Source organism: Diadema setosum, chromosome 2, assembly GCF_964275005.1.
Source record: "Diadema setosum chromosome 2, eeDiaSeto1, whole genome shotgun sequence".
Taxonomy (NCBI): Eukaryota; Metazoa; Echinodermata; class Echinoidea; order Diadematoida; family Diadematidae; genus Diadema; species Diadema setosum.
This window is the reverse complement of record NC_092686.1, coordinates 260,126-284,768: the sequence shown is the minus strand read 5'-3', so window position 1 is coordinate 284,768 and position 24,643 is coordinate 260,126. Positions and strand designations below refer to the sequence as shown.

General features: G+C 37.8%; 1 protein-coding gene across 1 annotated transcript in view; it reads right to left on the bottom strand.

Moving 5' to 3' along the window:
* Positions 1–2,722: 2,722 nt before the first annotated feature.
* Positions 2,723–24,643, bottom strand: part of LOC140246120 (inosine-5'-monophosphate dehydrogenase 1b-like) — a 67,502-nt gene continuing 45,581 nt past the window's right edge. The window contains exons 9-14 of the mRNA XM_072325557.1: positions 24,172–24,267; positions 13,319–13,462; positions 10,113–10,257; positions 6,110–6,253; positions 4,680–4,763; positions 2,723–3,891 (exon numbers count right to left, since the gene is read on the bottom strand). Coding sequence (XP_072181658.1) covers positions 3,870–3,891; positions 4,680–4,763; positions 6,110–6,253; positions 10,113–10,257; positions 13,319–13,462; positions 24,172–24,267 — 635 coding nt within the window. The 3' untranslated portion in view covers positions 2,723–3,869. The remainder of the gene's footprint in view (positions 3,892–4,679; positions 4,764–6,109; positions 6,254–10,112; positions 10,258–13,318; positions 13,463–24,171; positions 24,268–24,643) is intronic.

The window sequence follows — 24,643 nt, the reverse complement described above, 5'->3', positions numbered from 1 at the left end:
GAACGATTCACCTTGTTAACCCTAAAGGGGCCGGGCTTTTTTGGCTATGCTCAGACCGGGGGGGGGGGGATTCCGCCCCCCCCCCCCCCTGAGATCTCGGCCATCGGTGGTGCGATCGCGATGAAATTTTGCATGCGTGAGACCCGCGTCATAATCTACAAGATTGTGTTATAAGATTTTTTGAAACAATCAATTTCTAATTTTAATTAATTAATTATGCAAATTAAGCTCAAGGTGATATTTTAGCTTAATTAAAAGCATTGAGAGTCTAATTTTTGATCTGTAAATCTGTTTTAGCATATTCAACAATTGTACATCACAAAAACTTCCAAAACTCATCTCAATTCTTATGTATTTTATTGTTTTCAGAATTTCTTATGTATTTCTTTGTTTTTCAACTTTTGTTTTTTCTTTGTTTTTTCATTGGAAATTGTCACTGACCACTTTTCTACCATAATTAGCACAAAATTAATCAATGAAAGTGATTAATTGTAAAAATAATCAGGTTTTTATGCCTTTCATGACAGAGCACCGTTTTCCATAGGAAATGTACACAAAATCACAAAATTGTGCCCGTTTTGGAGCGACATTCCGTTACAAAAATGGGCGTGGCTTCGCAAAAGTATGCGCGGACGTTGCAAATTTGGTCTCAAAAGTTGCGCGAGACTTGAACGAAGAAAGTCAAGAAGCCTCGCGATGAGGCCTTCTCGCATTACAGAATTATAGCGCGAAACGTCGAGGGGGGGGCGGATTCCGCCCCCCCCCCCCCCCCCCCCCCCCGGCCCTTTTAGGGTTAAACATATTCGACCTTGCTACAATGGCACTCCCCTGTACAATAGAAACCCTGTTGTAACTATGCCTCATTTCAAGTAGGACATATTTTACGCTTTATCACTTGAACTGCACAAATTTTCTATCTTGGCCTTAGCCTTACTGAGTTATAATTGACTCAATTCACTCTTGTGTAGACAATTGTGAACTTATCAAATTTCACTGAATATCTCATATCCCTCTTGGGTCATGCAGGTACCTACACTGAAATGTGGTACTCTGTAAAAGCCCTTGTAAACCTTGAAAATCCCCCAAAGTGACTTCTCCAAAATTATTATTTGAATGTTGTTTAATGCTTACAGCTGTCAACTGCATGATTTCATGCAGCAAAATTCATTTTCCAATACCATCACGGCAGCAAATATTACTGCAAATGAATGTGTGCAAAGCACAAGATTAAGGCTTTCTAAAAAGCAAAGCAAACACAACAAAGAGATGAATGTGTATTAAACAGAAATACAAGGACAGAATGACAAATTCTTTTTAAGTCTACGACAGTCAAACACCAATCACTTACAGATGATTAAATGAAGAAAAATGAAGAAAAAAGAAGAAGTCCAAAGTAATTAAGAATTTAAATGTTGAGACGTCCTATTTGCGCAAGTAAAAGAATGTATCCTCACATAGCAAGAAACATTATCTTTTAGGATAGTTATTTTTCAATTAATATTATGTGAAATACAAGCAAAGTAGAGGAATATCTCAAGCAAACCTCTTAAAAGTAATCCAATTTGCTTGCAGATATCATTTTCACATGTCACTAAAATATATCACACTTTTTAAAAACATGTTCCCAAACATTTCTGTATGATAATGTCAAATTCCCTTCTTAATCTTGTAGTTTGAGAGCAAGTCTAAGTTTAAAGAGCAATTTGTACACATATCATGTCAAGTGACTTCAGTACATAATGTTCTATCATCTGGAAGCTATGGTGTAATACCTAAATATGTAAAACTAAACAGAGAATGGAGAAAATATTCTCCTCTATGATCTATGGCATATTCATCTGTGGTATAGAGTTGTCTACGAGGAGATATCAGTGTGCACTATGCAATGGATATCAACACACATTGCTATACACTGCAGCAACATACAACAAAGTTACTGACCTACATATTTCAGCAGAAAGTTTTTTATGCATTGCAAGCACACATTTCTTAGACAGGACCACTTTAGAATATGTAATGATACATTGATGCATTTATTTGCACAAACAACATGCAACCTTCATAAATAAAGGAAACAAAAGAACACACAACAAAACACAGACTGTAAAATACAAACAAAACTCCATAAATAGACAAAATGATCCATTTTATACTAAATGACTATTGAAGAGTGTGCTGAAAAAGCATTATAAAATCAAACTGGACAGAGCTGCCAAATGACAAACAGAAATATCAAAAAATATTAATAATTCAATCCTTATGCTCCAAGGCACCTTAAATAGCTTTACCTGTCCAGCCTTTTCACTTGCATTTTGTTTTCCAACAAAATCAGACCTAGATGTAGATTTTCAAGCCCACTCAGGTGTAGCAATGTGCCTCAGTCCAACAGTGAAGGCCATTCAGACACATAGGATTAAGGAATTAGGGGATTAGATAATCCCTATTGATTGTCACTTAGTTTTCCAGACATCTGCACCAATTGGCAAACAAAGCACAGTAAGGGTGTAAGGATGTGTGTGTGACAATTTTGATACTAGACAACTTGTGTTACAAATCCTTCACTCCATCACTGTCAAGGACGTAAGAGTATCCACATGATTTAGTTGAACTTGACTTATAAAGTGTCCAATACTGACAAAGGCAGAACTAGAAAAACACATCCCCTCGTAGGTGTCTAGTGTCTGATACAACATACATAAATACAAGTCTTTTTTTTTTTGGGGGGGGGGGGATACATCATAACATCATATTTACACATAAACAAATGCATATTGTATACACCTTTATTTTCTGTTCCTGATATCCTGTCTAGTTTTGAAACGAAGAGTCATAAACTGGCAGACAAATATCACCATTGTTCTTTTTTACTTTTCCTCACAAAGATATTGTACATTTGACTCTAGAATAGCAAGCAGAAAACTCCACAGATATCAGTGTGATCGAACAGAAATAATCTGATGACAAAAACACTGCAGTGTTAAATGTAATCAATTGAAATATAACATGCCTATCAGGTAGGGGAAGAAATGTCATGGAACATAATGAATTGTTTGCATACATACTGGCCACCAAAAACCAAGTTATGATGATTAGAGAAATACTTTCTGACGAACACATTACTCATGATGACACCATTAACTAATTGGTGTATGGCAGTAAGCTTGATTAATAGAGGCCACTCAATTCAACTTCTGCCCAGGCACACATAATGTTGACTCCTTTGTACTTGTTGGAACTTCAAGCAACAGGGACAGTAGGGTTATCTGGCCAACATAGCATACAACTATGTTTTATGCCACCTACAAATGACATACACTAAGCACTGTTGATACTAATAGCGACAAGTTTGCAATCATTTTGGTCAGATCAACAGAAACTTCAAAGCTTTCAACTTGCATTTATGTAGAACAGCAAAATTAAGGTGATCATTTCAAGTAGCCAACCATACAGCTCTTTGAAACAAGTGAATACTAAGGGAGAATGGTCTCAGTTTCACAAAATACCAGCAGTCTGTTCTCTTTGGACCACTTTATGTTACACAACAGACTGGAATTCTGTACTGTTTTTGGTCAAATTACACCGTAAGAAAATCGCTAAAAATGGGCATAAACAGTAAACGCAAGACTAGGTGATTAGGTGAAGGAAACACATAGCTTTGTGCGCAAAGTTTGTATCCCAGAATCTATACTTCGTATTCCTTGCACCAAAGTAACAAAAGAATTCTTACGCAATACAGAGATACAGACAAACATAATAAATAGTCTAAAAACATTGCAATTCATACTTGTTTGGAAACAGGTAAAAAAAAAAATCAATCAAACACAAAGTCAGTCAAGAACCCCACAGTGGAAAGCGGGTGATGTCAAATCCTAAAATAAGCGCTTTTCAAACCTGTCATAAAAAATGTAAAAGAAGAGGAGAAAAGATTGAATATCATTAACAATTTGAAACTTTGTGCGTGTAAGAAAACATTAAGAGTCAATTAGGTATCTCTAGCATTTTATGATCACAATCTTCTATTCAGTTTGTAACAAATATTGTCTTGAAATTACAAACTATTAACTGCAAAACAATAAGAATGTCTTTTTGGTAAAATACCTATCTTCACCAACCTATGGAACTTCTGTACAGCAGAAGCTTAAAGGGGATGGCTAGTAACCGATCAGTGGGAATCAGTAGGAATGCTGAGGGATGATTGTTCCAATGCCCCGTCACTGACCAGGCACGCTAACCTGGAAACATTAAACTGCACATTACTTGAATATGAGACCATTCTGAAGCAAATAATTTTCACACAACAATATATATATATAATGTACTCTTAAATAAATCCCACAAGGATTGGAACAATAATCCTCGAGCATTCCCACTGATTCCCACTGTTCAGTTACTAGCCTTCCCCTTAAGGTTAACATACTTTTCTGTTTCTATCAACATACTGACAATATATCACAATTATAATCATGTGCTGAGTGCTAATAATCATTACCATCATCATTAACAATCATTATTTTTTTTTTTCATTATAAGCATACATGCAATACAAACAATATGTGACACAGACATCAATCAGAGAGCCAGACAAGAGAGCTACTGTATATTCGATAGAATAAAGTTTGTGAACTTTGGTAAGAGAAGGAAAATTGAAGATAGAAGACAGAGTAGGAAAAGCTACTTACGAATGGAGGCTATGAACACCACCTTCTACTTGAGCTGAAGGAGATCTTCTCTCAAAGCGTACTTCTCCTGCATACATCTTCTCTCTGTGAAGTAAAAAAAACACAAGGTAAAGACAGTAATGGACACTTTCAATAACTAATCAGCAAACTGCTATCAGGGAGGAGTAAAAATAACTGCTCTCCTGTGATGTCATGCTTCACACTGCCAAAAACTTAAGGGCTTTATTACAGGTGGTAAAAATTAGACATCCATGCTAGTACATGCTTAATCACAGTACATTATTTGAAAGATCAAATATGTCAGACTTAAAAAAGGAGCAAACTAAAATGCGAATATGTGCATACTATGGAAAAATATTACGTTTTTAAGAGGACCTAATTTTCACTTCATTTCATGACGCACTATAACAGAACCATATCTATGACTTCTTTCCTAAACTGTTAGCAACAAATTCTAATATTTCATTCAAAAGTTTATGTTAAAGTACAGCTTGTTATTTAATGAAATATGAAACTTTTTCTTTGCCTTATAAATACTGTCTTGGAGAAAAAGCAGTGCCAAGCATGGAATTAAAGCATAAAGGAATGTTAGACATTCCATCATAATACTTTATATTTAAACCCAACATGCCTTTTCATGGATTACAAAAATATTTCGCTCTATCTATTACACTTTCTTGTTGCTACTTTTGACAAGCAGATATTTCCAAAACAGATATCAAGGCAATTATGGCTACTTCACATAAAGTCTTGTATAAAGTCCATATCAAACCATTTCTAATGTAACCTGGAAAAAAAAAATGAAATGATTAACAAGTTGAACAACTGATTGGTTTGTGGTGAATGTGCTTGTCCAAAATTAATGTTCTAAAAACAACTTGTAACTCTTCCAGACTGAAGAGAAAATGAAAAAGCAGGATGAACTTTAAGAGCAGGCAAACTGTGAGATTCATCTGAATAATTCTTCATGATGGTTGCCATGCTGTCATGATTTCATTTATTGTGCAAAGCATGATATGGCACACATCAATGCTCCTTGTGGCCAACTTCAAAGGCAACAAAAATGTCTCTTCACTTTTCCATAAAACAGCATCTGCAGAAGTCTGAATTCTGAAACATCATGTATTTCAAACAATATATTTCATTGTCTAACCAGGCAATTTCTGTTACACTTCAAGCTTGCTGACTTTACCCTCAAGACATTTGTTCAAACAAGATAATCAATATAAAGCCTTATAAGACACCCTGTCATGTGATGTCACAAAGAATCACTTTATAATGACAAGGTTTAAAGGTAATAGTGTAATACCAGAAAGTAAGATGAAAAGAGGCTGCCAGCAGAAAAAGACAAGCAAGACCAGCAAACAGACAAATGATTAACATGCAAACATTGGCAACAGCAAGAAGGTGCATGATCACTGTGTTCTCACCTGAGCTTAATGAGACTGCGAGCCCCAATATCTTGGCAGCCATGTTGGATACCAGCGATGAGATAGGGAACAAACTTCTGGATGGATCCTTTGTCTACGATAGAACCAGAGACTCCTTGAGCCACCTTCAGCTTGTCCCGGTCACTGCCAACATGAGGGAATAAACTGAAGATTAGCAACTATCACCTGGAAGTTGTCTATATGTATATTCTATCATACTGTTGATAATACCTTCAAGTTTGTTAGTACGAAGTGTGATCATGCATTTTCAAAAAGAATATTGGACCCTAAATTTGGTACTGGCCCCAAACAGGTCACCCCTGGATCTGCTATAAACAAGGTCCCTATGTCCCCCTGGGCCTCCAAAGGAGCATGGTGCCCATTTGTACACATACACATGAGTATTTTATCAGTCTAGCAACAATAACTGCGGAACAGGTGACAAATTTGGCTAGGCATTTTCAAGAAAAAGATGAAAATGTGAAGATTTTCCCTGCTTTCACCCCTCCCTCAATCCCAATGCACTTTAAGAACAGGTAAACCCCATGATCTATTAAAAAGAACTAACAAGATCATGCACTCAAAAAAAAAAAAAAAATGATTACTTACAACATTTTAACTCAATCATTTCTGGTTCTATAGAAGAATTAAAACAAGCAAAAAAAAAAAACCTCTAATATGAGGGTTCTGGGCCCCCTGGGAAGCCCCAAACTGGAGCATGGTGCCCATTTGTAAAATACATATTCTGTCACCCTAGCAAAAATAAAAATTTGACCAATGGTCACCATGCATTTTCAAGAAGGAGATGAAAACGTGAAAACTAGTGCCCAATATGCCCCCCCCCCCAAAAAAAAAAACAAAAAAAAACAAAAAAAAAAAACCTCTGGATCCACCTGAACACAGTTGAAACTAGAGTCAATAATGTATTTATTCATAGTCCTAACTTAGCTCCATCACATCTGGTTCTAGAGAAGGCACAAACCGGTTTGGTGGGAAGTTTTCCTCTTCAAATCTCAGTCTGGTAGATCTATCATGAATCACTCATTGTTCAGAACAATCAGTCGTATTTGGGATGTACAAAGAGGAAGTTTGTGCAATCACTTCTCCTACATGGAATATCCAGTATATCCCACTAAAGCATTTTTTTTTCTTCTTCTGTTTTCTTGAAAATCCATCACATGGATTTCAAGAAAAAGTTGAAAATGTAACAAGTACACGGTTGTAACATGGGACAGACGAAGGATACAGTAACAGCTCACCTGGGGCTTTGGCTCAGGTGAGCTTTAAATAGGACTGAAGTATGCTTGATCACTCTTCATTATTTTATTTCATCTTTTGAAGATTTGCTTGCCCTCTGAATGGCAATTGTTATTTTTTTCCATTCAATAGTCAAATTCTATTTGCTCTTTGCCACATTTAAGCTTACAAAAACTTCTAACAGTGACATGGAACACAACAGACACGCTAAAACCCCAAAGGACTACAGAGCACAAATATCAATCATTCTCTCTCTCTCTCTCTCTCTCCGTCTTTCTAACTACTTCTGAGTAACTCCAAATCATGAACGAGACATGAAACTCGTCACACTGACGAGTTAGGTGATACGCCTGGGGTCATCAGATGTCGGTCATCTGTGATCGACAAAGAAAAGAATGTGATATAGGCACCTTGAAGTTATATTGAGCGTGCATGCAAAACGGTTTCTCTAACCACTCGGCCACGGGACATCCACGGAAACGGTAAGGCCGAAAAAAAATGTATAGATATTACAGGGGGAAAAAGTCAATGCCCACTCAACAATTGTGGCCGCGTGAACATGTATTGCATTGCTAGAAGGAAATGCGGCCTTGTAACGACTGAGGTCGCTGTGCCATTTCTGGCAATTTCGGAAAAATACGTCCCGCAGACATAAAACCTATAATCGGCTGATTTTGATACCTTGCCTTTAATCACAATTTTCAGTGTGATGACGTCATCAAAGTACAAAACAATGACATGGACTTGAAAGACAATTGCTCAAAGTACAACACCTCCGTTGTCGTCATTACATACATGACAGAGTCAGGATGCAACATTCTGCAGCAGTCGAAGCAATGTGGTCTCCAACACAAAACAGAGGGATATTGTGTGTGTGTGTGTGTGTGTGTGTGTGTATAGGTGCGTTTATATACGAACGTAATTTCTACATGGACGAATGTGTAATACACCATTGAAGAAAAAAAAAAGTAAAATAGCTAGGTATTTTGTTTCATGATCTTGTGGGGTTCGAACCCGCACGAGTGCAACCTCACGTCTCTGAGACGGCGCCTTTAACCACTCGGCCATACGTCTCGACGAGAAAATATGAGGAACGTAAACTTATGTATGTGAAAGATGAATCAGGAATCGATTCGTCCACATTCCATTCTCATTTTCAGTTTTAAACTGCAAAATTGTCAACCTCATGAGAAGATTTCAAAGAACAAAATGCATGATTACTGCAGCTTATTGTCTCAGCTACAACATACTTAAATTTCAGAGGAAATGAAGCAAAATCAGCTGAGATAAAGGTGCTTAAACGTTGTCAAGTCAATGGATGGTTAAAAAAAAAATCACTTCCCATAGACATAACACGTAAACTTGTCCGATTTTGCATCTTTACTTTTAATCACAATTTAAAGTATGATAACGTCATCAAATTTCAAAACCATGACATGGACTTGAAAGGCAAATGTTAAAAGTACAACATATGTGAATTTGGGATAATATTGAGCTTAAACAACAGAGATACGAGCAAATGAATGTTAGAAACAGTACCTCAAAAAAATTAATTCCACTTTTTTGATTTCAGATGATGATATGATGACGTCATAATGTATTTCGGGAAATATTGATACTTGAAACGTTATTTCCAATTCATATGCTTTTGTAATATGCAATAAAAACATAGGGTCAACGGACTTTTTAAAGAGCTATTGCGAAATAAACAAAGACATGTTTTTCGCTATATTTCCATATAGACGCGCACACGAAATTTCAACTTTGACGCCAGCGCATTCCTTTGTTATAGGTCAACATCGATCGGAAATCAGTGGATATTGTTACTCAAAGTATCAGGAATCCAAATCAGTCAAAAAAATTGCATTTTCATGTTGGTTACGCCCTCTGCGCGCGAAATTGCGTGGACGGACGCGCACGCGAGAAAATGTTTGAAACGCTTAAAATTGTCTGAAACTTCGAGATTTCCCATTGGGAAGTCGTTTTGAGCCTTTTAAAATTTTGACGCGCGCGAATGCGCGCGTAATGAAGACCTGGGTAACTAGCGTTAAAAAGTAAGATAGAGCGTGACCTGAACTTTATGTCCACCGAAAATGACGCAGAAATTACATCTAGTTATGAAGTTATGATCGATCATGTGACAAGGTCCGAAAATCACAAAATGGCGCCTAAATGACGTCATAGATATGTTACTGTCATGAAAACCTTATTGTGGCTAGATATTGTTATGAGACATGTTGACTGAAAATGTCATGTCATTCCGTAATGTCATTGTTGAGATATTGACGACACAAAATTGTCCAGAAAGAAAGAAGAATAAAAAAAAATAAAGAGAGATTTTGACAATCACAATAGGTGATACGCTGATAGCGTATCACCTAAATATAGGGATCTTACATATTCCCAAACAATCATCTGTTGTTAAGGCTGGGACATCTTATAGGTACATTCCTTTTGAGCTTTTTTTTTTTTTTCCTGGTGAAAAATGTCACCTATTCAGTATTCTAAAATGAGATTTGCTTTGAGACTCCACTTGGAATATTGACAGCTTATTGGTTGTCAACGCTTATTACATCAAAATCAGGGGATAGTCAAATGTACAACACTAAAATTGTGCCTACTGTACCATACATTTTCTTTGATGTGTCGATGTGTGTGTATGTGGAATCTCTGTGAAAAGAATAAGTTCAATGAAATATGTGAAAATAGAAGTCACATATCAATCAGTGACTAGAATTTGGCTCACCTGAAGTATCTGCTTGCTGAAGAGCTGTTTTGCTCCATTGCATCCAGAGAGCCCATGCCTCTGTACTTTTTCAGTCGGACACCGTCTGAGAAAAAGTATTCACCTGGAGCTTCCGTGGTTCCTGCCAGAAGGCTTCCCATCATAACTGCAAGGAGAAAGACAATTTCAGTGGTCTCTGTGGCTGGCCATTCAGGGTATTCAGACACAAAAAATTTATACGAGAACGGTATAGCTATACCAAAATGGTACAGTGAAACCCCGTTATAACGAGGTCCTTGGGACCGGCGATATTACCTCGTTATAACCGGTACCTCGTTATAACCGTACTCATCGAAAACAAAGAAAAACATTAGCACATTATACGCATCAATGAAACTGAAGAACATCCTTTGCGTTGTTATCAAACAATTATGGATCACTATTATTGAGAGAATAAAGGGAAACTATTTGCGAATTAAACGAAAAAGTAGGGGTTGAAATGAGTTAATTATTGTAACTCTTGTTTGCTAAGTTTTTCTAAACACTAGCGCAAATAGAGTAAAATACAGGCGTTGTTTACCGTAACTTGCGAGGTATTTTTACGCTGTTGGTGCCTAGCGGGAATGCGATGATTTCATGAATCATTTCGGCTGTAATCTTGTACAATGAATGATTGTTGCGCCCGAAGGAATTAAAAGAGCGTTCTTTATTTTGTTCCGGAAATCTCTTCGCGTTTTGTACATCCGTTCTTTAAAAATATGTGACAGGATTAAATGTGGAAGGTTGTGATCCTTTTTAAGCAAATCTGTACCTGGTAGACCATTCTGAAAGAAAGAAAAATCTTCATTGTGAAATGCAGTGTTAAAATTGTGATTGGAACGAACCCAGATTTATTCAAATTAAAAATGAGTTTGTTTCTTTTTCTGATTTAGCTTAACATGCGTCATTCAACTATTTTTACGCTACTGTCACCTGGCGAGATCGCGATGATTTCAGAGTAACATACATGCGTTGTTTACCGTTAACTTGCGAGGTATATTACGCTGTTGGTGCCCAGCGGGAATTCGATAATTTCATGAATCATTTCGGCTGTAATTTTATACAATGTATGATATCGTTTATCGAAGGGATTAAAGAATGCGTTCTTTATTTTCTTCCGAAAATCTATTCGCGTTTTGTACATCCGTTCTTGAACTGTTAAATGCATTTGTTTCTTTTTTCGAACACCGATTAAATAGGTTAACTTGCGTTATTCAACTATTTTTACGCTACTGTTACCCGGCGAGATCGCGATGATTTCATTAATTTTTTCTGCTTTAATCATACACACTCATATTTAAATTATCATTTGTTAAATGATAATGAACAAATCCAGATCTATTCAAAATGATAAATGCGTTTGTTTCTTTTTCTCAACACCGATTAAGTAGGTTAACATACGTTATTCAACTATTTTTACGCTACATCACCCGGCGAGATCGCAATGATTTCATTAATTATTTCGGCTTTAATCATACACACTCATATTTAAATTAATTTATCATTTGTTAAATGATAATGAACAAATCCAGATCTTTTCAAACTGTTACATGCGTTTGTTTCTTTTTCTTAACACCGATTAAGTACATTAACATGCGTTATTCCAACTATTTTTTCGCTACTGTCACCCGGCGGGATCGCGATGATTTCATGAATTATTTCGGCTTTAAACTTCCACACTCATATTTGCTAACCAGGAAAAGAACTGGAAGTCTGAACTAAAAATGGAAAGGATATAATGATGAGTTGCACACGCATTCCAATTGTCAATTTTTGGCCACAAGTGTAACTACATGAAAAGTTTTTGAATGCGTTATTTTTTTTTCCTCGTTGCGCTGTGGTCTGACCTAATATTACGCAAGCGTATCTCGCGAAAAAGAAAATCGAATGATTATGTTTAGGCCTACTAATTTAGTAGGAATATCGGAAGGCATTCCTGTGTTTTATCGTGTGGTTTAGAAAAAACCATGGAAGGAACGGTTTTGGCAAAATGGGAAAAAGACGTGGATAGCGTGAATTCGGTTTTCAATGTTTCGTTTGTCGCGTGTTTCAAAGCGGCAATTCAGTCAAGGAATGGAACCTCGTTATGTCCAATCAAATTGCTTATGTTTTTCTTTGTCATGATGCACCGAAATTGTCCTTGTTATAACCGGAATCTCGTTATAAACGAACTCGTTATAACCGATTCGTTCTGCCATAGGTTTACACGCAAAGGAAAACGGAACCGACGCGATCACCTCGTTATAAGCGGTACCTCATTATATCCGAACTCGTTATAACGGGGTTTCACTGTATAGCTATACCAAAACGGTATAGCTATAGGATGAATCTGTTATGTCTGAACACTGACTAACAAAACGTTGTATGGCAAAAAAGACGGCCAGAGCACCGTTTCGAACTAGACCTTGAAACAAATCAGCATTCCATCGTGTCCATTGTGCGTCTGAACGTATGGCGACCATAGAACAGTATAACTGGGCAGGGCTTAATGGGGGCGCGCGCGAAAGGTGACCCTATACCTGTCACTCATGACCATAACAGCATGCGCAAAGAGAAACTGCACGTCTATACGATGTTTTCCAGAATGGTCGAAATTACAGTCTGAACGGTCTGTCAGCTATACGATGATTCTTTATACGTTGTTTCTTTATCGAGTTTTGGTATGAACTGGCTTGCATCTGAACAGGGGTAAGTTGTACCCTAACCTACATCTTCTTTCAATGAGTTATTGTTCGAGGACATTTCAAGGAATGAGACCCAAAGTCCTGTGGGCAATGACATGTGTTTCAATAAAAGAAGGCAATTTGAAAATCAATTCAGTGACATCTGTTTTGCCTATCTCAGAGTGAAAAGGTGCATATACTCAGACCTGTACAGGCCTCCTGCAGGATAAAACAAAACAAAACAAAACAATCTAAACCTTACATCCTATGTGAAAATTAACATAAAAAGAACAAGGAAATGCCTTTTCCATTCAATTTAGCTGCCTCTTTTTTTCTTTATTAAAATTGTGTGTGTGTGTGTGTGTGTGTGTGTGTGTGTGTAAGATTTGGGTCTTTTTCTTGGGGGGGGGGGGGGAGATTGAAGGGATTTGTGCAGAAGGCTGTCATACCATTACTCCACTTAACACTTTATAGTATGGCAACAACACATAAGAATAAGTAATGTCATAAATCTTGAATACCAACCTGTAGAAGCCCCTAGAGACAAGGCCTTCGTGATGTGACCCACAGTTGTGATACCTCCATCTGCGATGATGGGAACGCCATAGTTGCGTGCAAACTTGGCAACCCTGTATACTGCTGTGCCCTGAGGGCGCCCCACAGCCATCACTTCAAACAAAGAGAAAGGAAACGATCACGTCGTTACATGTATGTTGCAGCAACAACAAAGAAAACAAAGTCACAATAGCCAAGGAAATGCTTTTTAATTTGCCATTCTCATTAAAAGCAAAAACAACAAGAAAACAAAGCATAACACTTCCTCTGCCTCCACATCAGGGCTTAGGCTGACTAGACAACCAAAACCACAACACTGACAAAAACAATACAGTAAGGACATATGCAATCACTCTGATAAAAAGATCACGACAGGAAAATATACATACAAATTTCATGTATTGTGGGGGTTTTTTTCTCTCACTTTTTTTTTTTTTTTGGCTTGTTTTGTTTTGTTTTGTTTTGCCACCCTGGTCCAATGATGACTGAATCATTCTGATGCCATGATTACTCCTTACGCTACAAATACATTGATAAGATGCGTCACAGGTAAAACATTGGAAAGTAACATGCTTGGGATATACTACAGGATAAACAGCAAAACTATCATGATTGCATACATTATGCACTATGTGTTATGCGCTACATAAGCACTGCCAATTATTAATGATTAGTTTATGCCATGATCATGCAGCCATCTACTGTCAATCACTAACTGTGTATATATGATGGCACAAACTAGTTTGGTGGGAAGTCTTCCTCTTCAAATCTCAGTCTGGTAGATCTATCATGAATCACTCACTGTTCAATCAGTCAAATTTGGGATGTACAAAGAGGAAGTTTGTGCATCATTTCTCCTATATGGCATATCCAGAATATCCCACTAAAGGGTTCTTTTTGTTTTTTATGCTCTGATTAACTTTTTCATCAGCTACACCATAAGTGTTCTCATGATTTGCTTGTAATTTGAGCATAAAGACACTGATACTACTGTGTATTACAATTTTGTAGTGCAGCTGCATACACATGTAGAAAGCTTCAATGGACCTGGTATCACTATAGCAAAGTCAAAGCCTCTCATATGTGACAAGAGACTAGGGGGTCTCACGATCATCCGCTCATCCCAGTATGGCAAGTTCATTTTTTACAAATCTTTTGATGCCTCCCGGGGGCATGTTGTCTCTCAAACTGGTGGACATGTCTGCTCAAAATTTGACTATTCATTTTGAATCACTTCTGGTTCTACAACATATTATGATTTGAAAAGATTTCTTAATTTAGGGGCTTTGTCTTGCCCCCCTCCCTTCCAAGGCATTGTACCCCTGGAGGTCCCTAAAGTGGGGAATGGTGCCCATCTGTGCGGATATATATTCTATCAAGCCAACAAGTTTGCCAAGTTTGGTGAAAACATTATGATGTGTTTTGCAAAAGACAGACGTGATAGAATTGGGCATCAATATTGCCCCCCCCCCCCCTCCCAATGCCCATCTTCCAATTTGCCAGTCACCGAGCTACTTACTTGCAGTTCCAACTTAGCTTGTCATTTAACATTTTAGAGAAGATTTGTAAAGATTTGGTGCTTCCCTCACCCCCAGCACTGTACCCAAGAGGCCCTCAAGAGGGTAATGGTATCCATTTGTATAAATATGTATTCTTTTACTCAAGCAATATAGTACCTGTCAAGTCTGGTTAAAATTTGACCATGCATTTTCAAAAAGAACTGAAAATGTAACATTTGGGCTCCACTTCGGAACCCCTCTATTAGCTATGAACAAACTTGAAGCTACCTTCATCAATGTACCTGGTACTTACTCATAGCTCTGTCACTTCTGCTTCTAAAGAAGACTATTTTAAAAGATTCCTTAACCCTAACTAGGCCGGGCTATTTAGGTAGATGATAGAGCGGGGGGGCCTCCCAGGCCCCCCCCCCCCCTCCAGATCTCGGCCGTCGACTGCGCGATCACGACGAAAATTGGCACACACATTGCCTATGATGTAATCTACAGTACCACGAAGTTGAATTTTTAAAAAATTATCATTTATGCTAAATCATGCTAATTTATGCATAATGATGCATGAAATCAATTTGGTATAAATCACTAAATAAAGCTCAAAATGGGCACATTTTTTGTGTAAATGTTCTTTTTAGTGTCCTGAGCAAATATAAGAGAAAAAACTGTGCCATCAGAAAAAATTTCCTAAGTAATTTATTGTTTTTTGAATTTCTTATGTATTTCTCTGTTTTTTGACTTTATGTTTTTCATTGTTTTTTCGATGAAACTTGTCCGCGACATTGTTCTGATCAAGAAAATATGTTATTAATTGATTTTAATCAATAAAACCCCAAAATAATCATACTTTTATGAAATTTGCCTGTAAGCACAGTTTGCATTGAAATTGTACACGAATTCACATTTCTGAGCAATTTTTGGTCTGACATGCACGTACATGTTCATGTGCAACTTCAGAACCGCGTGCCAAGGCATCGCAAATTTGGTGTCAAAAGATATGGGAGACTCGAAAGAAAAAAGTCATGAAATGTCGTGGCGATAGCCTTTCGCGTTAGCGATACATCGCGCAGAACGTCGAGGGGGGGGGGGAGGGGCCTCGGAGGCTCCTAGTTAGGGTTAATTGTGGAGGGGGAGGGGTGAAATCCTACCACCCCCCTCCCCAGGGATGCTATCTGCCAAGTTTGGTGAAAATCTGTCTTGGCCTTTCAAAGTTTACACTGTCATGATGCATGAAGGACACTGGACACCAGACTAGGAATGATTGCAATAGCTCACTTGAGACTTTGGCTCAGGAAAGCTAACAATCTTTGCCTTGTGATCTGGAAAGTGCTGTTACAACATGAAGTGATTTTGTGCTCAGAAAGGTGCTATTAGGCATTCCAATTTTTTGGCAATGAATTCAGCGCTTGCAAATGAGCAGCACAAATAAACCATGCAATGTTTTTTTTTTTTTTTTCTACACACTGAACAGGCATAGCACATAAAACTACACATTGAAGAACAAGTTTCAGCCAAGATATTACAACAGAAACGCTCCTCTTGATTCATGAAGCTTGGATAAGGATATCTCAACAAAGAGGTTTAAATACAACATTAAACAGACAAATAGGCAAAATATTTTCTTAGCAAAATATAATTTCATGAAGAAAAACAAAAGTTCTGTTTAAAAAAAAAAAAATCAAGCACAATTCTGAGAAATTAAGTGATACAGACAAACCTGTCTATAACAGCCACCCAGAGAGACAAAAAAAGTGGCCTTTATAGACTCAGAGGGAATTGTTTTTAGTGGTCATATACGGCAGGTGGCTGCTATAGACAGTTGGTCACTAAGACAGGTTTGAGTGTACATCAAACTTTCACAAATGCCTATTAACATTATGGCTACCATTTGTCATATTCTACAGGTTACATTTTGATTTAAATGAATATTACAAAGACACATAGAGAATGAATTGAAACTCATGACTATTTTTGTAAGATTTTCATGCTCTCCTTCTCTTGATTGAAACTGTGAAACAGAATGAGGCAGAAAGAAACAAAAGAAATAATGCTCTAAACTGTGATCACATGCTTTGAAATATACAGAAAAACAAAAATTCTGGCAGGAATATAAATCTAAATGTGTGAAGGCAGCAAGTATGTTTTTGTGCAGTTTTGCATCTCTCATATTTTCTTGCTCCTCATGTTAAATTATTAAATTCTGCATCAATATTCCCCTTCACTGCAACCAAATTAACATACACCATGTCTCCTGCCTACATTGGAGAAAACTCTCTCTCACTTTTGTTCCTGTCTTTACCTGCCTATCAAAGGGAAAGAGTTAAGTTTTCAGGGTTCAATCAGTTGACTCACTTCAGTGTCAACCATACTTCTTGTATGTTTTCTGGCAAATCAATGTAAAGAATGGACAAATATGTAAATTACTCAGAGAGCACACTGTGTAACCAAAGATGTCAATCCATTCACAAAGGAGCGTGAAGTATAGTTCAGTAAAAATGAAGTAAATAACCAGGAAGATGAACTGGCATGAAAAGATTGGTATTGTGATGATGCATGACAATGAAAATTGTAATTGCCAGAACTGCAAAGAACTGTACTCGTTGCCAAAGTACTTCAAGAAGCAGATATTCTCTTTATGGTTATATGGGGATGTACAGAGAGAGAGAAAAAAAAAGAAGCATCCACTACTCTCTACACTGTTATGCTCTTTTAGTTTCCTTGTCTGAAGGAAAGACACCTGGGACAGTTCAGTTTCCTTGTCTGAAGGAAAGAATTGGTTACCTGGGACAGTTCAGTTTCCTTGTCTGAAGGAAAGAATTGGTTACCTGGGACAGTATGCTTGCTAAACCTGGCTTTGCTATATGTGTGTGTGTGTGTGTGTGTGTGTGTGTGTGTGTGTGATCCACCCCAATACCCCAATATAAAAATGAACCTAAGAAATGAACCTAAGAAATGAGGGTAAAAATCAAAATAACTGAACTTAAAGACTTGAAAAAAATAGACAGACATGGGAGTGGCAAACAGGTGTACAGCTATATGTGGCAGATGATAACTACTAATAAAAATAAAAACAAATACAACAAAGCAGTGACATCAATACGACATATATGCTCTACTTTGGTGTATGGACATTGCACTATCACAATATGACGAAAGGCAACAGACTTACAGGTAGATGTTAGACCGCCCTCCAAGCCACGAGATGTGGACTGGTTTTGGGATGCGGACGCTTCCGTCGCAAAGGTAGAGGAAGGGGTCCATGAGTGGTTTGTTATTTGGGAAACGTGTGTTAGCGATTACACAAAATGTTAGAGGGGAAAAAAATGAAGAAATGTGATGAGTGAGAATAAGATTGGTGAGAGAGAGGGAAGGAAAGGAGGGAAGTATTAGTTTCTACATCATAGAATTATTAGTCTGTACACGGCATTTCCTGAAACAACTGAATGGCGCCGTCAAACATTCACACAATGACAGACCATTGAGAGTGGGTGGGACCATGTAATGATAGGTGTAACCAGCAAGACACAAGTGACATGATAAGTAAACACTAAAAGTCACACACATTACACTACTTGTAAGTCGGTTGCCTTCTACATCATTCCTTTATGACAAAACATTGTTTACATTGTCTAAACATCCAAGACTTCAATATCATAAAAAAAAAAGTAGTTTGGGGGCAAAGAGGATATGCAAAAAGGAAAATAACAAATAACAAATAAATAAACAAACCATCCTTGATTTGACAGCTTTTTTTTTTACAGTCCCTGCTAATTGCTTGCTTCAATCTGGCATCCACTAGGGCATGGACAATGTAGATTTGCCAAAAACTCATTCATTCCACCACCTCTTACAATGTCCTTAACAGATTCTGTTTGCCCTCTTTATCATTCTGAAATACTTCAGAGCATTTACACACCTTCAGGAGAGGGCAAAATTTCCATCTCCAAATTTTGATAGAGACAAAAAATGTGGACACGGAAATAAACTTCTTGGCATGTTAAAATCACTAGTGATATGTAGCAACCAACAACATTAGCTCTGAATGAGGTGATTCCATGGAGGCGACAGATGTCCCACAGCCTGATTCATCCCAGCTGGTAGCAGTGCCCAGGAGTAAGAATTTGGGAGGAAGAGGAGGATCCAGACATGATGGCTAGCAGACATCATAAAGAACCCCAAAGTAGCCTGGAATTTAGAACATTATTTCCTCACATTGTCCATGTTACTAAATGGTTGTTGGAAAGTCATCCTGATTGTCCTAGTCCATGATTTTACCACTCCTGGGCCCCATTTCAAAAAAAGATGTTAGGATAGCAACTCTTGCTGGAATGGCAACTTACACAGTAACAGCCAATCAGGAAGCTGGATTCTTGTCATTGCAATGACAATTGCCATTCCATCAGTTGTTATCATATTAACTTTTTATAAAGTGGAGCCCTGGTGTGATCCTACATGTGTCCACGATATGCTGCTACAACCAGCCATTTTCCACAGAATTTCGCTCCCTTCTTGAATGATTCCTTGGACACCCCCAGGTTTATCTGCAGTCAATACATATACATTCACAGTAATGTCCCAGGAAACCATGCAGAAAGAATGATGACATAACTTGCTTCCACATCAGCTCCTTATATATGTCGGGGCGCTAGTGGACATCAGCTCTTGCCAATGACATGACCCTAATTAAGTTCTGTTGCACTACTGATTGACCATCCATTTTTGTTACAATAAAAAGGAAGTCTGTAGGCAGGAATAAATTTTCTCTAGCACCAAAAACATGCAATTCCATATAATACTTTCAAATCTTAATTTCACATGTGATAGATGTTCCTCTTTAAGATTTTTTATTTTTTTTTAAAGTTGCTGAAAATTTGTCAGCCATCAAACACATATGCACCAATAAATAAAAAAGAAACTAGAAATGTCGCTACGGCGACTGATGCCTCCGCCATAATGCATGATTCTCCCAATAGGTGTATAGTACAATGTCTTGACAATGTGTGATGACAGTTTCACATTACTGGCAAAATATCAAAATAACAGGTTTGTCAGAAATATCTTGAATGTTCACTTTCCACGAACTGGGTTTGCTATAATTGTCTATTAAAGAGTGCAGGTACACATATTTGGGGAATTGAAAATTTTTACTTGACTTCTGACCGACCTTATTATAAGTTTATGCATTGAGTATAATTTTCAAGGTATGAAGAAAGAGTGTAATTACAGTACAAAATATTTTTTTTTCATTTAAACCTGACCTTTGACCTTTGACCTTCTGGCTGGAAATTTCCAAGAGAATCTCCATCAAGTAATACATACTATGTACATATATTAAACACTTTTAAAACTAATAATGCAATCATTGCATCAAACTAGTATGCATGTATGAGGGAAATACAGTAGTAACATTTTGAGGAGTTGACCTTGACCTTTGAACCCCTGACTATTGACCCATGACCCCTAAATTCCCTAGATAATCCCTGCCAGTCAGTACATGCATATGTACCATGCTCCATGAAGATACATTGAACCATTTGCGAGAAAAGTGATATTGCAACATTTTCACCTAACCTTTGACCTTTTGACCTTTGACCTTATGACATGAAACTCTCTCTGGAGAATCCTTACGCAGTAGTACATGTCTACACTAAGTTTCAAGAAAATAACTGCGGGCATTGCATAGATATGGGGGAAATAGCAACATTTTTAGCATTTGACCTTGACCTTTTGACCTTTGACCTCTTGTCAATGTCACTAGAATCTACTCAACTAATTGTCCCATCATACATCATCCTTGGACCAAGTTTGGTGAAAGCTGCTTCATCCAGTTTTGAGTTATCACATAAACAGATAAATTTTAGGATTTGACCTTGATCTTTGACCTTTGACCTCTGTCCGATTTCACTGAAAAACTAATCAAGTAATTGTCTTATCATACATCATCCTCCAACAAAGTTTGGTGAAATTTGCTCCATACAGTCTTGAGTTATCGCGTAAACGGATACAATTTCATGATTTGACCTTGACCTTTGACCTTTGACCTTTAGCCGATTTCACCCAAAGTCTTATCAAATCGTTGCCCCATCATACTTCATACTTGGACCAAGTTTGGTAAAATTCCTGTAAATATTACTCAAGTTATCGCGTAAACGAAAGCGGACGGACGTACGGACGTACGTACGGACGGACGGACAACCCGAAAACATAATGCCTCCGGCACCACTTCGTGGCGGAGGCATAAAAAAGAAACTTGAGATACGCCATATTTGATGTAAGTATTGTGCAGACATTATTTATATGTATGGCAAAGGAGCTGAAGCAAAACATGTGATGTACAAAAACTCAGTAATGTGCAGTAAACATGCTTGTGAATTGTATATATGTGAGTACACTGGTGCATGATGACACTGATGTATGAGTAAACAGATGGCTCTCTGCATGTATAATGTACATGAAAAGCATGAAAACAAATGAGAACTAGAAATATCTGTTGCCAAGCAACAAAATCCCCAGAAATGAATTTCTCATGTCATTAAACGTTAGGGACTATTAAAGAGATTTACAGTGTAAGACCCCGTTTACAGTGCGAGGCTCGGCCACAGCCGAGCCGCGGCCGAGCTCAGCCCCGCTTCAGTGTAAACGCGCAAAAGGCCAAATGCGAGGCCAAAATTGGCCTCGCATTTGGCCTCGCTCTGGAGGTGGTCTCGGCCAAGGCCAAGCCGCAGCCGAACCCGGCCTTTTCTCAGTGTAAACGCAAACTGGGCCAAATGCGCGGCCAATTTTAGTCTGGCTTCCAAACCCTCTGCCTGTACTATTTCGCTATTCAGGATATTAACCCCCTCAACGTCAAAAACTAGTATAGTTTAAGGTGGTTTTGTCCTGCAAACGATTTTTTCCTTCGGCAAAGGCCTTTGCCCGAACGGCGACTTCGTCGCTACAGAATCCAGTTGGCAAAGAGTCTGAAAACCAGACTATACCAAATTGCGTTTGTTTACAAGCAGAGCGCCACTACGACAAAATATTGAAAGGTTTGAATTAAAAGCGCGGCCGAGCCCAGCAGTGTAAACGGACAAAATTGCGAGGCTCGGCCGCGCAATTGAGGCCGGGCTCGGCCCCGCACTGTAAACGGGGTCTAAGAGGTTCATGATGGACCTGGGATTATTAAAGAGATTTACAGGGTAAGAGGTCCATGATGGACCTGCATACCAAAGGAAAAAAAAAGTCAGAAAGTGTGGCCAGCAGAGTACATACAAATCAGCCACCTACAGTAAATATGACCTTTCATCTTATAAAAGACGGAACACTGAGGGCAACATCACCAAAAACAACACGTGTCTACATTTGACCATCATAGACCCACAAACAAAATTTCAACAACACCTGTCACAAAATGTAACCTGTATGGTGCACAACACCAAAAGTTACAGACAGCTAGATTAATTGATAATGCAATTCCATATAAAATTTAAACAAAATCTGTCCAGAAATGCAGCTGAAGAGGCCAGACACAAGACACCAACCAAAATATGCTCTTTCACTGTATGTATAAAAGGTAGAACACTGGGGGCAGCATCACAAAGAAAAAAAACAACAACTAAGAATAGGTGCAAATAAATTACTGACAAAGATGTTTTCAATAGGCTCTACATAAACTTGTCTCATGTGGGTAATGTCTTCTTAATCTCTTGCTTTCAATTGGGGCGGTCTTATTTCTTTCACTGCCAAAACACTGAACATCATACAGAGAGAGAAAGAGAGAGATACACATAGGATGCAAACAAACACACTGACACACACAAAAAAAAAGACACGGAAAACAGATAGTAGTAATCCGTAAGGTACAAGAGAAGCACATGTTACAAGTAGCTCCACTCATAATGTTTATACCTATAGTAGAATTTGAAATAATATCCAAAATTTGGTTGGATACACATCTAAGTTTGTCATTTTTGTTTCCCTGTTGCTGCTTTAGGCTGATTCCAAATTCTCAACTTACCTTATATTAGTAACAATAGTCCAATGTTCCAATGCAGTTCCACTTGTATGCAACTCACCACACATAATTGGTGGCATAGTGGCAGGAACCAATAGGTATATCCTTTGCACATACTGGAATACAGGATGCCTTAATACTGCCCTTGCACAGTGTGACAAGACCTTCACTACAAGGGAGTTCTCATGTGCACATGCTTGATCTCCTGAGATGAATAATCCCTTTCTCAATGTTGCTCACATGTTCACTGAAATTTAAGACATCACTTTCACTATGATGAAAATGATATAAGCCTTTGTAAATAATATCACATCCAAAAGAGAACAAAAACAGGAGAACAGATGCAGCTCAGGGCTAATTTTGTCCTAAATAACCCAAAATAAGTGTTTTAATTGACCATGCGACACGCTTTGGAATGATGGCACAAGTTGAGAGGCCTACATAATAGCTCCATGCACTAATCTAATCATGCCATGGAAGACATTATATCAAAGCCATGATGTACAATGATATCAATATTACTACAGGTATTACTCCACTTGTACATAGCCCTTCTGCTGAATGACAGTGGAACTTTAAAAAAAAAAATAGTGTGACCCGTAGCTTGCATTACATACAAAGTACCTAATCAAAAAAGGCATCACTAGAATTTTCTTTCACATTCTTTGTTTTCTTTTTGTGTGTTTTTTTATTGCCTCTTCTAGACCCTGTTGTGCGAGATGTGACTAGTGTGAGTTAAATCATTATTACCCTCGCCAAGGAAGGTTATTTTTCATCAGCGGTGGTTTGCCTGTTTGCAAAATAACTCACAAAGTTGTGAACAGATTTGAATGAAACTTGCAAAAAAAAATGATAATGACACAAGGAACAGATGATTACATTTTAGTAGTGATCTGGGATTTTTTTTAATGGATTTTTGAAATATTTTTTTTATTTTGGCAGATAAAGTAAATGAATTTTGGAGTTCAAGCTGCACATATTTGAGGTTTGCATACATGCTCTAAAGCATGTGCTCTGCTTGGGCGAGGCACCATGTAGCTGGAAGCTTTTGACATAAACAAAAGGCCTTTATATTAGGAAATTGCGCGATTTTAAGCATGCATTTATAGTGGGTGGAAATGAGGTGCTTGGCAGAGGTCTGCACTCTAGGAGTGCTTTGTTAGTTTCAGTTGAAATGTCATGGTGTGCTTGTTACGTTGCATGCTTGAAAGAGAACATTTCTGTCCTCCTTTGAATGTTCCACAAACAAGGCTTTTTATCTTTAAGAAATGATGCATACATGTAATCTACCCACAACCTGTGGTACAATATCTTCTTACCTTCTTGTGTAATACAGATTGAGCCACTCCCCATGCCAACCCTGAGAGCATCCACTCCAGCCTGAATCAAGCTTTTTGACTGGGCTACAGTTACAACTGAAGAAAAACACAAAATAGATCTTACATTAACACAGGGAAAATTGGGGCAGACATATGAACTAGTTCATGATAGCTACAAAGACAACATGACTATGACAGAAAGAAGGTCAATCTCTGCCTGCTGCCTAATCTCAATTCATATTTCTTTATTGCAAAATCATGATTGACTTTTCCACAAAATAAAATCAGGCAACAAATCTGACAATGCAGATTTTGGGGCTGCCTACCTCTGCAAATGAATAATAGACTAATGCATAGAGTCAAAACACATGCACTGATCAAAAATTTTTTAAGTGTACATTCTAAGCATACTAGGTCCTATTATAGGAAAAATGTATTGGTCTGAATGCAGGAAAAAAAAATATTATATTTA